The following is an 18,091-nucleotide window of genomic DNA, read 5'->3' on the forward strand; positions in this document are numbered from 1 at the left end:
TCTCTCTGATCCTCCCCCCCACTTCTGCTCCTCCTCTCTCTTTCTCTCTCTGCCCCTCCGCTCTCTCTCTCTCTGCCTCTCTCAAAATAAATAAATGAACTTAAAAAAATATGGGAAAATGGGGCGCCTGGGTGGCGCAGTCGGTTAAGCGTCCGACTTCAGCCAGGTCACGGTCTCGCAGTCCGTGAGTTCGAGCCCCGCGTCAGGCTCCGGGCTGATGGCTGGGAGCCTGGAGCCTGTTTCCGATTCTGTGTCTCCCTCTCTCTCTGCCCCTCCCCCGTTCATGCTCTGTCTCTCTCTGTCCCAAAAATAAATAAAAAACGTTGAAAAAAATTTTTAAAAAAATATGGGAAAAGAAGAGGAACCAACAAAGACTGAAAAGGAATGACCGACAGTATAGGAAAGAAACCAAGAGAATGTGGTGACTTCTAAGAGAAGTCACTTCTCTTCTAAGCTAAGAGAAACATTTTCAAAAGAGGAAGTGATTCGGATGCCTGGGTGGCTCAGTCAGTTAAGTGTCTGACTTCAGCTCAGGTCATGATATTGTGGTTCATGAGTTCAATCCCCACATCAGGCTCTCTGCTGACAGCTCAGAGTCTGGAGCCTGCTTTGGATTCTGTGTCTCTGTCTCTCTCTAACCCTTCCCCTGCTCGCACTCTGTCTCTCTCTTCCTCTCAAAAATAAATAAACATTAAAAACAATCTTTTAAAAAGGAAGTGATTAATAGTGCCATATTTTGCAGATGAATCAAGCACCATAAATCACTAAGTCAAAAACATGCATCTTTTTTTCACATTTAATAGCTCTGAAATTAGAATGCATTTTATGGTCGAGGGCATGTGACAATTTAAGTGGTATATAAGATAATGATGTCTTAGATTAAAAGTAACATGGCATATGAGGACTAAGAATGGAACACTGGTTTAAGGCAAGTGTAGGCCACTGGTGACCTTGGCCAAAGAGTTTCAGTGTAGGAGAGGAGTGGGTGCAAATGAAAGGAAAAATAAATAAATAAAAGCAAATGAAAGGAGAGAAATTGGAATATTGACATTTCTTTAGATCATTGCTCTAAAGGAAAGTGAGAATTTGGACAGTAGCTGGAAAGGGTAGTCAGGGCATAAACAGTTTTTGTTTTTTAAGATGGAGGAGAAGACAGTATGGCTATGTGCTGATAAGAATGTCTGTGGCAAGAGGACATTTATGATGTAAGAGAGAATGGCTGAGTAGACCAGTGCAGAAAGGATCAGTGGCCTAAGTGGCAGGATGCTTGGGTAGGTGGGAGAAATGGAGCTATAGGGTCTATATACACTACTTTGGCCACCTCAGTTTTCTCTGTTAGGTAGAGGAAGCGAGGTCATTAGCTGGTAGGAACATCGGGGAGGAAGGGTTAGAATTTAGAAGCAAAAAGAGCATGAAATTGGTTGTCTAGGAGAGAAGGAGTGTGAATGGACTAAGAAAATGTAGGACGATGACCAGGCAGCACTGAGGTTTGGTCAGGAACTTCAAGTGGGACCACTTAGTCAGACTGCATGATTTTCTTCAACCTTCTTCCGCGGCAGGGTGCACACCTAAAGAAGGTTCAACACTGGATTTTACCAGGGCTGTGGTTGTGCCAAGGAAGTATATATGCAAAGGAGAGGGCCAGGGAATTGAGGGTGTACATGGGCGAGATCTAATGATTGAGCACGGAATCTAAACTGGGTGGGTAGCATGCTTGTGTACCCATTCTCCTGCTCCTGTCCCAGTACCTCTAATTCACTCATGCTAAAACAGAGCAGACAAGTGTGCCTGGCTGATGAACTCTTGTGGGTTCTCTGTTTTAATGAGATGTCCCCTCCCTTGCTCTCAGCACCAGGTTTACTCTCTTTCTGTGGCAGGGCTGAGCTATTGAGGCACAGATCACAAACCGGTGGGGAAAGGCAGAAGCACTCAGAACTGCTGGGGTACATCTGACAGTGTACATCTCTTGAAATAGACCTGCCATGTATGGTAGGTACCTCATGTGTATAGTGTATTCCTTCATCCAACACCAAACGAGGAATGCAAAAAGGGATGAAAACTAATAATAACTGAAAACAATACTTTACTGATTTGCCTTTTTTTTGTTTCATTTTTTAAGGCACTTGATGAATTAATAAGTAAAGGATTGCCTCTAATTCTGGTCACAGTTGGCCAACCACATCTCCTAAATAAGTTTTCTTTCATTAAAGCCTACTTTTTAATAAGTGTGGCTGCAACAATAAATTGTGTCCCAGAAAATTCAATGAAAACAATCTACCATGGACTTGTTTCTGAGAAGAGTAGAGCAAACTTTCAAAACTTGAAAGGTAATCTTTTGTTTCATTTTTGACTTCTCTTTCTCCTCTTTCCCCAACTATTCCCACTCCACTCCCAATAATCCATATGAACAATCTAGTATACATTCTTCCATATTGTTCTCTAAGCACACTTAATGACACACATATGTGCCTATGTTAGGTATATGCATATCCATTTCTGTCCACATATATCAGTATTCATACACTTTTTCATATATATACATACAAAATAGGATTCATCATTTATTTATAAAATGATATATTTTACATTTTTCTGCATCTTATGTTTTTTATGCATAAAAGCTTCACTAAAACCACTTTAAGGCAACTGCTTTGTTTGTTCTGCTATTCTAGTTGTGCCGTGTTCTATGCTGAATATCTCGCGGCTTGTTTAACCATCCCACTATTGCTGCACATTCACTTTGTTTCTAGGAATAGGGCTGAAGTGCTACATATTCTTATCATGTAGTATATATTTCTATGGGATGGGATACCCATGGATAGGATTTATAGGTCATAGGTAAGTATTTCTCAACTGTATTGGATATTGCCCTAAGATTAATTGTTTTTCACCATTAAGTATGGTGTTAACTGGATTCTTCATTGATGTTCTTTATCAGGTGAGGAACTGTCCTTTTTATTCGTGGTTTGTTGAGTGATTTTGTCATAAAAAGGTGCTGGATTTTATTAGGTGCTTTTCCTGCATCTATTAAGATGCTTCCATGTTTTTTGGTTTTTATTCCATTGATACGGTTTACAACATTAATTGATTTTTGAGTGTTTAAGCCAACCTTGCATTCTTGGGCTATCTCGCATTTAGTCATGGTGTATAAATTCCTTTTATATGTTGTTGGATTCTGTTTGCTAGTATTTTGTTGAAGGTTTTTATATCCTTATTCATAATAAGTATGGTTCTGTAGTTTTCATTTCTTGAAGTATCTTTGTCCTGTTTGGATATCAGAGTAATATTGACTCTGTTTTAAAATGTAACTTTTATTATTATTCGGGTATGATGAGGTCAACAGATAAGAGGATGGTGGCCATTAAAAACAGAGTTTGTTATTCAGTTTTCCAGGAGGAGGAGCAGGTCATTATCTGGGAGGGGCCACACAGAGAATCACCAAAGTCACTGAGAAGCAGAGAGAGCAGGAGGACAGTGTGGATCAAACTCTTCCTAGGATCTCTCATGTTCTGAAATGCATCCCAGCGTTCTTCCATGCCAATCTCCAGGCATTTATTTTTGATCTTTGTCTCTCTCTCACTTTCTCTTTTAGGGGAGAAAACCCAGCCCCAGGTCTTTCTGCTGGGTCTTTCCCAATTCTCAAGCCCTCTTTCATACTCAGCTGTTTGCCCCAGAGCCCTTTAATTTAGGAGAAGAGCCAAGTAGGTAGTAGTTGGAAGAAGAAGGAAGTCAGATGTGTTCAATTCCATGCTATTTTGGACTTCCTCTTACCCCTTGACAAACTTAGTCTCTTTAGGTGGCTATTTTTTGCAGGAATTCCTAGTCAAATAATGATTTGTGGGGGTTTTTACCCCCTCTCCTCTGTAGTCTAGAATTTCAGTTTTACTACAGTAGGCAGAGTCTGTGATCTAAATTATCTCGGTTCCTCCTGCTCAGAATGACAGGCTTTGGATTGTGGGTTTTTGAGATACTTGAGAATTGTGGATTTTGATGTTCTAAATACTCTCACTCTCTGCTCTTAGTGTGAGGGGCTTATGCAAATCAGTAGAACTACTGACATTTCCAAGGAGATCTTATTGAAATATTATAAATATCTGGGAGACCCAAAATACCTTGGGGACCTTAAGGCGTCCTGTGATCCCAGAGGAGGAACCATTACTCTATATCAGTGGCCAATAATTTAAAGAACATCACCAAGAATCCTGAAGATCCTTTCAGAATTATCTGATTTGTTGTAAAAATCATCCTCAGCCTTTGAATATATGATATTTAAGGACCATTTGATAGAACAATATGTTTCTAATTATCATGGTGGGTTTTTTTAAATATGAAATTTATGGATAGTTTCCCAACTAATTATGAGTTTTATAAACTAGAATAAATATTTAAACTAACCACAGATATTCTTGGTTCTTCAAAAATTTTGTGTCTTTATAGAATTATGTTTAAAGGACGAGGGAATCTCATTTGGTCAGTTTGCAAAAATTAAAGATGACTTCACACTTAGCACAATAAAGGTAAGTTTGGAAATTTTTTCAAATCATATGAAACTGGTTACCAAAATGTCCACTATGAGGTCCTGGATAGGCTCACTTTCAGGGTTGTGTTTGCTCTTGGGAGACTGAGTAGCTTTTCTTGCATAAGCATGGATTGGGGCCAGAGACAGAGTCTACTCCTCGTGAGAAAATTAGATGCCCAGAGATTGTCAGACTTTGACTTTACAAATATGATTAAGGCACTGTGGAAAATATGATTCATTATTTGATGGGATTTGAGTATTCCATTCCCTGTTTCTCATTTCCTAATAATAATAGTGATGACAACAGCAACACAAACAGCTACCATTTATTCAGTGCTTACTACGTGACAGGCACTTTGCATGATTAATTTTTACAACTCTGGGATGTAGGTATTAATCATTTTTGAACTATGTTGTGCTGAACCGTGAGAAAATTGAGGCTTAGACAGAAAAAAATTCCTTAATGTCATGCATCTAATGAAATGCAGATCACATTCTTAGCCATTATACTCAGTTGCCCTAGTAGTCCTTGTATAATGTGTACCACTCTGTACAAACAAGTTTTTAGAGACCTGTTTTTTGAAGGATTTGTTGGTCCTTTTCTCCTTTGCCATGCTGGGTTGGTATTTACTATTGATTGTCTGCTATAAAATCTCATTATCTTCACATTACCAGTTAGGTGATCATAGCTTAACTTGAAATACAGTCAATCCTCATTATTCACAGATTCAGTATTCGCTAACTAGCCTATCTGCTAAAATTTATTTGTAACTCCAAAATCAATACTCATGGCTCTTTTTTGTGTTAATTTGTGAACATCACAGAGCATAGAAAAATTTCAGTTGCCCAACACACACTCATACATTCCTAGCTGCGCTGGACAAGGCAATTCTCTGACTTTTTGTTTCCACTCTCATACTGTAAATAAGAGTCCTTTCCATGGTCTATGCATCGCCATGTTTTTTGAATTTTTGTGCTTTTTATTGGTGATTTCACTATTTGAAATGGCCCCTAAGTGTAGCACTGAAATGCTGTTTATTATTCCTAAGAATACTAAATTCCTAAGAAGGCTGTGATGTGCTTTATGACTAAATGCATAATCCACGCTAATGCAATAAAAGCTTTAGTCAGGCATGAGTTTTAGAGCTATTAGCTATGAGTTCAAGGTTAATGACTTTACAGTATATATTAAATAATGTGTCTTTAAATATAAACGCACATTAAACAAAGTTATATGTAGATCAGTTGGCAAAAATATCGTGACCAGAGGCCAGCAGGAACTTATTCCTGTATTTCCTCTATGAGCAATGCTTCAGTGTTTGCTAATTTAGTGTTTGTAGCAACTTTATGGAACAGTTTAAGTACTATGAATAATGAGCGCTGGCTGAGCACACAATAGAGGGTAACTGTTGTACATGCTTACTCTTGCCATTACTCTCCTTTTTGTTTTCTGTTGCCTTTTTCCTGTTCACTGAGCTCTCTTCTCTGATGATTATGTGCAAATTTCCTATTTGGTCTTCCATTCAAGGTTATTTTCTTAGTACATGAAAAACACCTGATAAATAGGAATGAGATATTATTTGTATTATCTCTAAACTTACGTGATTGTGTGGTATTCTTTCTTTAGTCAGCTTTACTGACAGAAGCTGAGGACAGGCTAAACTTCCTTGTGTCAGAGATGGAGCATCCAGGCCGCAAGGACCTGTCCCAGTGTTCTGCTGGTGAGTTGGAGATTGTGGTAGAGGCCAGGCTTCAGCTGGCTGCAATTGCCCTGCAAAGACACCGGGCCGCATACAGGTGAGTCTCTTCAAGCACAGAGGAGAATTTCTTCCTCACCCTAATTTGTCAAATATACCTAGACTGTGTGTAAGTTTTATCAATTCCAATATTAATAGGGCATGCTTGTGTTTTATTATTCAGGGGAGTTTCATATATTATTACACTTAAAACTACAGTTCTAAACAAAGCAATTACTTTATTAAAGCATAAGCTAGGATTTTTTTTTAGGTTTATTTATTTATTTTGAAGAGGGGGAGGGGGGGAGGGAGAGAGAGACAGAGAGAGAGAGAGAGAGAGAGAGAGAGAGAATCTCTAGCAGGCTCTGTGCATTCAGTGCAGAGCCCAATGAGGGGCTCAAACTCACGAACCGTGAGATCATGACCTGAGCCTAAATCAAGAGTTGGATGCTCAACTAACTGTGCCATCCAGGAGCCCCTAGGATGTTTTACAACATATAAAGAATGAACAAATTAACAGAGCTTTGCTTATGTATTTATTTATGTTTTTATTTTTAAAACTTTAATTCCAATAGAGTTAATATTAAAAACAAGCTCTATTATTAAAGAGTAACATTTTCTGAACTATGTTTTGCTGAACCATTTAAGAAACTGTTTTAAGTGGATAATTATTTAAATATGATACAACTGTTAGTATCAGACCTTTCATTTCACCTGTTCATTGATTCATTCATTAACCCAACCAGTATCCATTAACCACTGCATCGTTCGGCTCTTATCTAGACACTGAGGATACAGAGGGGAATGGAAATAGTTTCCATATCCATATGCTGAAAGATATATAAACAAGTAAGTGGGATAGTAAAACCACATGGACCTATATTTTCAAAACCTTCTCATATCATTTGCAATAAATAGCTCTATGATGAGGCCCTGTGACATTTCAGTAATGATTCTTTGAATAATGCACAGACTTATTATCTTCCATTCATTAGTTACAGTCAAAAAATAATTTGGGGGCACCTACAATATGCTAGTCATGGTTCTTAGTTTTTGAGAGAAATCAATATCCCAGTACTGATAGACACTCACAGTACTGATAGATACTGTTAGACAGTACTGATAGATACAATTCAACAATATTGAAAACAGGCCTACCCTCAGTGGAGCTTACAATAGATAATAAATAGGCTGACAGTAAACTGTAAACATAGTAAATGAGTAAATTGTATAGTGTGGTCAGAAGTGATACGTGTTATGGAGATACCAGGAGTAGAGGCAGGGGGAGGTGGAGGGCTATCATTGTAAAATGGTGCGGTCGTAATAAAGAGTATGACTACAGTTTGATGTTTGATGGCTGACAGCTTTCAAGCCTTACCGCTCCCCCCTTCTCCTGCCCCACATCTGGGCAGGCAGATAAGAAAACCCAGACGCTTTCTTAGGTAGAGCTGTGGGAAAAAAGAGAAGCCCACCTATGGCTTCTGCAAAGGGGAAATCAATTCAGCAGAAATTTCCCTTTGCTTTGATGGGAAACACGTAATCATCTCATCAGTGTGAGCCTTGACCAAAGACCATGCCATGATTAACCACATCTAAATTTGATTTTATGCTAGAGCAGTATAGATTTTTGGAAATTTATAATTTTTGTGGTTTCTAAACAGTGATGAAAATCCGTCTAGTCCATTTTGGAGCAGTGATTCTCAAAATGTGGTTTCCAGATTTCTAGGGGGTGATTCCAAGACCCTTTCAGGGGGTCTGTAAGGTCAGAACTATTTTTACAACAAGACTAAGATGTCATTCATCATCTTCATCGTGTTCTTATTTTCACTGATGCTTCAAGAGCAATGATAGGAAAACTTCTGGCCTCTTGCTGTGAATCACAGCAGTGGCCCCAAACAGTATTACTAGTGGCCATTACACTCCTTACTGCTGCGTGCTTGCAGTTAAAAAAAAATGAAATAAAATAAAAATCCAGTTAATGCTTTTGATGAACCAGTAAAACCTATTACATTTATAAATCTCCATCCTTGAATATATTTTTAATATTCTGTGGGAATATTAAATGGGAAATACTCCTAAAGCATCTTTGCTGCATATCAAAGTCTGGTGGTTGTCTTGGGGAAGAACACATATGTGATTAAATGAGAGCTAAACAAGCAGTTATTTTCACAGAACACCATTTTTATTTCAAAAGGCAACTGACAAACTGGTTTTTCAGACTTGGGTGTTTGACAGGCATTTTATTGAAAATGAGCAAAATGAACATGCCACTTCTAAGGCAAACAACTAATAGTATCTGTTGCTAATGATAAAATCTGAACTTTTTCAGGGAAATTAGAATTTTGGAAAATTTCTATTTGTTACCATGAGCTTGACAGTTTTCTAATGCTTACATAGTTCTGATGAGATTGGGAGTCATTAATATTAACAAGCATCATTTTTTTTTAAACTGTATAATGAAATGTTTCAACATTAAGGGGATTTGCATAACTCAGGGAGTTGTTATATTCCAAATCACCAGTGGATATTGTTCCAAAATCCTGGTTAACAAGATAGACCGATAGGTTTTAATGTACCAGAGTAGGAAATAGCATCAGTGTGTGGTATTAGCTTTCACAGTGCAAGAAACTTTTAAGAAACTATCACTTGTCACATTTTGGTGTAGTATCAAAGAATATTCACAATTGTTTTAAGAGAATATAATACTCTTTCTATTTCCAACAACTACCTCTGTGAGACCTAGTCTTCTTCATATACTTCAACCAAAACAGTATGTCATAACTTGAGGCGCCTGGGCGGCTCAGTTGGTTAAGCATCTGATTTCGGCTCAAGTTGTGATCTCACAGTTCATGAGTTTGGGCCCTGCCTCAGTGGGGAGGAACCAGCTTCGCATCCTCTGTCCCCTTTGCTATCTTCCCCTCCCCCACTTGTTCCCTCTCTCTCTCTCTCTCAAAAATAAATATTAAAAAAACCCACCAATATGTCATAGCAGACAAAAGAAGGAGATATGAAAGTCTTCTATTAGGTAGATTTTCTCTTATTAAGCCAGACATTAAAGAGATTTGCAAAAATACAAAATAATGGCATTCTTCTTGCTAATTTTTGTTGTTGTTTGGAAAATATAGCTGTCTTAATAAAAATGCATTATTGATGTTAACATGTAATGGGTTTATTGTTTGTATTTTAAAATGAATTAATAAATATTAGCAGAGTTAAAAATTTGTCAGCTTAAGTTCTAATATGATAAGTATTGATGGAAGTCTGGGAATTCTCAATAATTTTTAAGGGTATAAATGAGTGCTGAGAGGGAAAAAAAAGCTTGAGACACACTGATTTAGAGTATTGTTATATTAAAAAATAATGTATGGTTATATTTATAGCTATCTTTCAGAATACAGTGGTAGCTGATTAATGGTAAATAGAATTAGCATAATAATATATCACCTTCCCTCTTGAAGTTTGAAGAGAAGGAAACTTTACTATGTGATTTCTTATAGAAAGTATATGATTTGTATATATAGAAATACATCATCTCCCTCTCTATCTACAAAATATGTGACTATATGATTTCCTGTAGAAGAATGTAGAACTCTTTTCTCCAAACTGTTTCAGGGATCACCAGCAGCCCTAGAAAATATTTATCACTTACCTTCATTCATCCCCCTGCCCTCTGCATGAGGGCATGGAGGATATGAGTGATTTTTTATTTCTTTAGGGAGGAAGAAGGAAACAAGAAACTAAAAATTACAAAATGGCCACAGAAAGTAGTGTCATAATAGAACTTTAATTTGAAGACCAGATAGACATATGCAAATGATGTGCAAGTATATCAGAATCACTCCTATTTTAAATACATGAACCTGACCCTTGGGACAAAACCTGCAAAAACTTTGATGTTGTTGCCTTTTTGCAGCAGAGTTGTCATTTGGGGAAGCCTACTGTCAAGATGAATGAGTTTCTCCTATGTGAACTTTACCCCCCACGAGCTTCTGTTTGGGCGCTGCTGAGAGTGTTGGATAGTCCCTTTCCCAAATGATGGTTAGCTTGACATTTTATGATACTTCTAATAAAATTATGTGTCAAGGAAATTGAAAGGCACATTCCCCAGGGTGACAGGTAGAGTGAGCTGCATGGATTTTATGAGAACAAACTGACCATTTTTGTCATGAATGTTAATAAGAAGTAAATGGGATCAAAGTTATTCAAACTGTATTTCTGCTTCTTTTAGGGCTGCCTCTCTCAGAGTCCTGCCTTTTTTTTTTAAATAAGTTTTCCTTTCTATTTAATTTAGTGTCTAAATGGGATACCATTTGAGCCTTTTAATTTTGTGTCAGAATGAAACTTCCTTCCTTGGGGATTTTAGAGTGTTTATAGTGAGTGATCCTACTCTTTCTGTCTCTGCGGTGGAGCACAGACTAGAAACTTTCCATTGTGCATCTATGCAGTGCCAGGTGGATTAGGACACACTAGTACCGTTTATATTTTATTCATTAAGTTTTGGGGTTAGCAAGATCCCAAACCTCATACCTCATTTGGCTTGAAGTTAGAATTTCGTCTTCGCAATCAGAAGGGTGGGATGGGCACCTCTGTCTCCTTCCAGGGCCCTCTACTGGCCATCCTGTGCTAGCCTTGAAGGCTGCTCAGTAACCAAGGTGCCTTAGAAACTCTTAAGGATCCTTGAGTGGGGAGGGGTGTCAGGGAGAGGAATTTTCATTCCTATACACGTACTGAATCTGTGTCACATTTTATGTTGATTTCTTGCTTGTTTAGTTTTATTTTAAAGAAAAACATTTAAGTTATATAGTCACGAACAATACCTTAAGAAATATTCTACAAATATCTAAACCATTTTAACAAGTCAGTAGCATCTTGGGAATTTAAAATTCAATAATCGCAGAAAGCTTTATATTCTGGTTACTAACTTAGAAAAAAAATCAATTTGGTTACCCCTCATATTCCCTGGCCTACTTGGTCTACCTAGTGAGAACAGCTCGCATGTATTGAGCGTGGTCTATTTGGTAAGCACTCCCATTTGCTAATAAGTTCACCCCACTCTTACTAGAATACCAATTCTATGAGGGCAGGGACTGTATCCATAGCCCCTAGATTTGTTCCTTGCCCATAGGAGGTACTCCTATGTGTGTGTATTTTTGAACAAATGAAAGAATAAATAGCTCATTCAATCTTTACAATGATCCCATTTCATGATGTCTGCTAAGTGGAATGTAAGGCAAGAGGCATTAAAGTGGACAAAGAGAGCCTTTGCATGGATAAAAGGTACAGTCAACAACGAGTACGTATCAGTCATAAACATGGCACCAATAACTGTACCAAAATAAACAAAACCAAACTTATTAGAACTGTGGAAAGACCAAGGTCATGCTATAGGCAACAGTTAAGAGGGCAGGCACGGGAGCCAGCTGCCTGGGTTCTAATCCCGCCCCCTTCTTTCTAGTTGTGTCATCTTAGGCAAGTCATTTAACATTTCTGTCTCCATTTCCTAATGTATAAAATAGTGATGATAATAGTAGGATTAAAATTGTGATGATAACGCTTGTAGGATTGTGGAGGGGATTGAGTAAACTAATTCACCCAAAGCACTTAACACAGCACCCGACAGGTGGTAAACACTCGGTAAATACCAGTTATTGTTTTTTAAAGGATTCTGGAGAAAAAAAAGAAAAGAGAGAAAGTCTCTTGGCAGAGTGTGTGTGTTGGCACAATGTTTTCAGCTTTTAATACAACAAGTTGACAAAAAAGAAGATTTAAAAATAAAATTTAAACGTTGAGCATATGTACACACTCTAGGACCCTACAAGCAGAGACTATACCTCCCCAGAAGCATGCTGGACATGGATAAAGCTGACCTATACTAGGCCAGAAACCTAACTGACCCACGGTCCAGGGACACGGGAGGTCTCTGGAACGTATATGGAGGAAAATGGTTTGCTGATTTACCTCTTGATGAGGTCGCTGTGACTGCTGTGTGGAGAACAGGGCTGCAGGAACACGAGCCAGAGCGGGAGGCTGGTCAGGAAGCTCCCAGTCACACAGCCTGGAGAGGATGGTGGCGTGGATGAAAGTGCTAGCACTGGAGGAGGTGAGGAGCACCTCACCACCTCACCTGGCTGGTATCTGTGTTTTGAAGGCGAGGCTGACAGAACTTACTGATGGATAGAACATAGAATGTGAGTCGGTGAGGTAACAGTAGCAATTCTGGGCTCTGCTTCTGTGTTGGAAGACGAAGAAAGAGGAACGGGTTTGGCACAGGAGGAAGAAGCCAGGGGATCTGCTTTTAACCTGTTCTATCAGTTTCCTAGTTCTGCCATAACAGAGCTCCAAAAACTCAGTGGCTTCAAACAACAGAATTGTATTGTCTCACACAGTTCTGGAGTCCATGCTCTAAAATCAATGTTCTTGGGCCATGTTCTATCTGAAGGCTCTAGAGGAGAAGCCTGCCTTGCTTCTTGTAGCTTCTGGTATTTGCCAGCAGTCCTTGGCATTTGTTGGTTTATAAAGGCACCACTCTAGGCATGCCTGTCTTTTCCCCGTGTGTCTGCATGTCACCTTCCCTCTGTGCATGTCTATCTCTCCAAATTTTCCTTTTTTATAGGGACAGCAGTCATATTGGGATAGGGTCCACCCAAGTGGCCTCATTTTAACTTGATTACTTCAGAATGCTACCATTCTGAGGTACTGAGGATTAGGACATCAACACAATTTTTATTTTGAGGGGACACAATTCAACTCATAACACCTGTTAAATGTTGTTGTCTATTAACTATTCAAGTGAGAGCTTAGATAGATGGGTATATTGTCCATTTGGCTTCCACCCAGTCTTTCCATGTTATATAATAATGTTACGATAAGCATTTTCAGGTATATAGATTGTTCTGCATTTTGAATTTCATTTTGGAATAGATTTTTAGAAGCCTCTTGATATACATTAAGACATTTTAAAGAAGTGTGACATCAGTTACAATTTTATCATTCTATAGAGGAGGAGAATATGATCGTTTAAAGTGCAGACAAATGTATGAAGCAACAGGAAATAAGGACAATTCCTATCTCCTGGCTTCTGTTTTCTTAACTTAGTATGTTTGCCTTCTGGTTCTGCTAGACACTGAGTAAGTAATAATTTAGCTTAAGAGTTTCCAAGTGTACAGCCTTAAGTAACAAAGTTCTATGACCTCAAAAAGTGGAGAATTACATTCTGATACATATAAAATACTTATGTGCTCATTTTATTAATGAGATTGCCAGAACTAATAAGGTTTAAAATATATTTTCTATTTTAGTGCTGCAATAGTATTTTCTACACTTAGACTTCTCCAGGATTCAAAACTTTTTAAAAAGAAGGTAGTACAAGATGACACAGAGAATTCCATCTCTCTGGGAGCTTCTGTATGTATGAATTTAATTAATGGCTATCTTTACAATACTTACTATATAATAACTGTTGGCATGCTAAGAAAGTGTCTAATTACTTGGATGAAATAAAGGCATAAAGTAGAGAAAACACTGGATTCAGAGTAAGGAGATAAATGTTCAAGCCCCATTTTATGCCCTTTTTTTATTGGCATACCTTAGGCAAGTCCCTTAAACTTTAAAACATTCTTTGATTAAAAATTTTAAGTTTAATTTAAATCTCATTTGTGAGCTGATGGAACTGAATGTAATAATCACTGAGGTCCCACCAGATACATTTTTCCAGTATTCGAGATCTGATTTCTTTAGCAAATAAAGTTGTTTCACTTTATTTTGCTCCTGATTTCACTTTTGAATTTTTTACTTTGGCATCATCAGTAGATACCTGTGTTATTTCCTACCCTGGATTTCTCATAGTTAGATTCTTCCACATTTTAAGCTCTGAAATCTCTTTGACAACTGGTGTCACAAATTCTTTGAAATTTTATTGGATTTTGATAAGACCAAGTAATTTAATGATAGAGGATTGTTTAGGATTAAAACATAAAGATTCATCACACAGAATCCTTGCTCATTATTTTAAGCTTTACTAATAAAATTGCTAATATCTAGTGTCATTACAAATAAGCAAAACTAATTATCCTAAATAGAAACTCATTTCTTACTATATTAAAAGCAATAAAAATGCTAAAAAGCAATCTAATTCAAAAATTGACTGAGAGGAATGGTTGTCATTTGGGGGCTATTTTGCCTCCCAGGGGTGATTTGGCAGTATCCGGAGACATTTTGGTTGTTAGAAGGAGAGAGGGTGCTACTGGCATCTAGTGCATAGAGGTCAGGGACGCCCTAGACACATAATGCACAGGACAGTCCCCCACAGCCACCAGCAGTGCTGAGGTCTAGAAATCCTGTTTTAGATGAAGGGGACTTGGCTGTCTAATAGTAACAGGGAATGTAGACACTGAGAGGTGAAGGTATGGGGATAGGCATTTTTTCCTGTATTGCTAAACTAAATACTAGACTCCTCAAGTTCTTGGTGTGCCCCTTCCAGTCACCATCCTGCCTTGAAGGCTCTGTTGACTTCTTACTCTGTTCCCAGGCCAGGCTCCCCCTCCTCTTCTGTGCCTCCCACCTGGCTATCCACATTCCAGCCCCTCCTCAGTCTTGCTGGCCACTCCTTGATATTAGGTGTTGCTGATTGATTGGAACTGTCAGAGATGCATAGCAGGAAATTCCTAGAACAAATGGACATTGTTCTAGATGGTTTTAAAGTTCCCAAGTGTCTAAAATGGATTCCTCCTATTAGGAAAAGCTCCCCTTGTCCTTCCCTCTCAGTAGCTCTGGACATTAGCCACCTCCTTGTAAAAGGCGAAAGATTTATACGATCTGAAGAGAAACCAGAGTATTGGCCACCCCTTGTAAAGTGCAGTAACGAAGATGGTAAATCAATTATGATACACATTTGGAATGTGAGCGGCATATAATAGTGTAGCACAATGGATTAAGACAGGGAGCTCTAAATTCAGGATGCAAGTTTGAATCCCACCTCTGCCAAAATGTAATGGAGTTTAAGCAAATAGTTAACCTTTCTAGGTCTCACTTCTCCCATCTGTAAGACAGAAAAAATAATAACCCCTCTTTGGCTTTTCGGGAGGACTAAATAAGATAATGTGTGTAAGGCATTTGACACAGTACCTGGAATATAATAAGTACTCAATATATTATTTATTATTCTTCAGCCATTAAAATGATGTTCACAAAATTTTTGAAGACCTAGATACTGCTGATAATATCATTTGCAATGAAAAATTCAGAGTGCAAAACTATTTTCTATAATGGGTACAGAAAGAAAGAGAAAAGCTGAAAAGCAATATTCCAAATGTTAATAGAGCATGGCGGGATTATGAATCATTTTATTTGTTTTGTGTGTGTGTGTGTGTGTGTGTGTGTGTGTGTGTGTGTGTGTATTTTTTCCATTTTATAGAATATGCAAGACAAATTTTCCAAAATTAAAAAGTTAGTATTAAATGATATCAGATGCTTCTCTTAACTTTCATTTAGCATTTAGGCAAAAACTTTGAAATTACTAGATGGCAAGATAACAATCATTTTAATATTGTTTAGGCCACTGAAAATAAAGATGATGGTGAGTTTCTAGATCCTACTTCCCTAAATTCTCGAGAACATTTCAACATCCATCTGTGGTTGAGATGCCGCCTAGCATTGGTGACCGCCTTTGTTGCACAGATTCACGGCGTTGGAATTGTGACAGGTACAAATATCCTGTTTTCTTAATAAAAGTTTTCCTAAACATTAATTTTACTTAGGTAATGGAGGTTTTATTGGGATACATTCGATTATAACATTCACATTTTCCAACTTTATAGCTTGGTCTGTTTCCAGAATAAGAGAATTCATGTTATAAAAATAGTCATTTCCGTAACACTGAAAATGACCTCTGTGTTTCTGATGTATGCAAAACAGGCAAGGAGATTTCAAAATACCAACATGCAAGTCTTCTTGTCATTCAGGGAGGCAGCGTAGTGTAGGGGGCTCGAGCACAGATTCTGTCGCTGGGTACCTGACTTAGGTTCAAATATTTGGTCCACCACTTCCTCCTTGGTCAACTCTCTTAATCCCCCTATGCCTCAGTTTCTTCCTCTGGCAAAAATGGAAATTATTGTACCTATTTCATAGGGTTATTGTCAGTCTTAAATGGGTTAAATTTATAAAGTTTTAGATCATAGCCTGGTGCATATACATTATCTGTTTGTAAATCTATCCAGCCATCTCTATCCATCTCTCACATTAAATATTTTTCATGTAGCATTATTACTTTTGTAGCATTGGAATACCCTAAAGTACTTTCCCCCAAATTGCAGCACATTTTTTTTAATGTTTCATGTAGAGTCTGTTTTCTGTCTTTATATCTTCCTTTCTCTATTATACAATATTCCTGTGATGAATATTGGGGGTCTTATGCGTATGTGCTTTCTTACTTTCTCAGTGCATTTTAAATAACTGCATTTATTCACTTTAGAAAACAATATGACAGATTACGTCAGCCTCATCAACGAAGGGTGCATGGAAGCAAAAAGTGCAGGAGACAGGGAGCTACAAGCTGAATTCTTGATGCAAGCTGTAATCATTGGCCTACAAGAAAAGCATTTAAAGGCAGACATCATAACAAACCTTCAGGTAGGAAGGAGACCTCATTCACATTGATATTCACCTACTGATTCTGATTAGAACAAAAGGAGAGAATTTTAAATCCCATTAGATGCTGAATGCGTGACAGTTTGGCCAGCTCTTGTTTCAGTGGATTGGAAACAGGACTATCAAAAGCAATAATTTTATTTTAATAGGCTGTAATACATTTGCTTGAAGAAAGTGAATTTATTTCCCCTCGATCTCATTTAACCCTGGTGAGAAGCATGCTTTTGCTGGATGACTTAACAAAAGCTGAGAAATTCAAGGAAACTCCTTCAAAAACAGAAAAATTATGTTTGTTGACTCAGGCTCACAACATTCTTATTGAACAGGTGGGTGCACTTTTGTGTCCTCAAGACTTAGACACTGACTTTTCCATCGTCTTATTCAAAACCACATTAGCTAGTCACTAATACAGTGTTCCTTTCACAGATGCTAACTTTCGGAGAAACGATTGAATTTCCTTTATCAAACACTGACTCTGCAAGTCCATCGCAGCCTTTGAAAAATATCTATCTTCCCCATGTCATGTTATTGGCCAAAACAAAAATGAGGATTGGTAAGAATGCTTTAACATATATTATACTCAAGTCACTGATGAGAAATTGTCATTTTCAGGCAGGCTATTCTAGGAGTACATTCAAATGGGGCAATATTTATGAATACTCGGGCTCCATTTATTTTAATGAATCGTTTTTGATTATTTACTGTGCGCCAGATTCCGGGTGAGGTCCTGGGAAATTACTGGAGGTTAAACAGGTACAGTCACTGATCTTCATGTGGGAGGTAGAAATAAGCAAGTAAACAAACCATACGGAGAAGTGCATATTATAAATATTGTATAAAATCTTTTAATGTTTATAAAATATCCCCCTTATGAAATTTAATAGAGATAAATATTGTATAAAATAAAATATATATTTGACAAGTACCAGGCAGAAAATGAGTAAGGGTACAGAAAGCTTTGTACGATAATGCATTACATATAGGTATGTAATTATAAATTGTGATCCATTTTGTGAAATATGTGGATGAGTTCTGCTGATAAAGAACAATGAAGGGAAGGGTGCCTGTTTAAGTAGAGTCATTGGTGAAGAGCTCTGTGTGGAAGTGGTATTTAACCCTAAACCTTAAATTGCAAGTGACTAGTTATGCATGATGGAGACAGAGAGAGCCGTGTTGTAGGTTCTGAGGTCAG

General features: G+C 37.8%; 1 protein-coding gene across 6 annotated transcripts in view; it reads left to right on the forward strand.

The window, feature by feature from the left end:
* CFAP54 (cilia and flagella associated protein 54) overlaps nt 1–18,091 on the forward strand; it is a 295,832-nt gene that overhangs the window by 195,170 nt on the left and 82,571 nt on the right. For all 6 annotated transcript variants that reach the window (XM_053226636.1, XM_015070493.3, XM_053226634.1 and 3 more), the window contains 8 exons: nt 2,120–2,327; nt 4,438–4,517; nt 6,147–6,316; nt 13,554–13,659; nt 15,808–15,955; nt 16,724–16,881; nt 17,049–17,225; nt 17,326–17,452. In XM_053226636.1, coding sequence (XP_053082611.1) covers nt 2,120–2,327; nt 4,438–4,517; nt 6,147–6,316; nt 13,554–13,659; nt 15,808–15,955; nt 16,724–16,881; nt 17,049–17,225; nt 17,326–17,452 — 1,174 coding nt within the window. The remainder of the gene's footprint in view (nt 1–2,119; nt 2,328–4,437; nt 4,518–6,146; nt 6,317–13,553; nt 13,660–15,807; nt 15,956–16,723; nt 16,882–17,048; nt 17,226–17,325; nt 17,453–18,091) is intronic.

Source organism: Acinonyx jubatus, chromosome B4 (genome assembly GCF_027475565.1).
Source record: "Acinonyx jubatus isolate Ajub_Pintada_27869175 chromosome B4, VMU_Ajub_asm_v1.0, whole genome shotgun sequence".
In the NCBI taxonomy this organism is placed as follows: Eukaryota; Metazoa; Chordata; class Mammalia; order Carnivora; family Felidae; genus Acinonyx; species Acinonyx jubatus.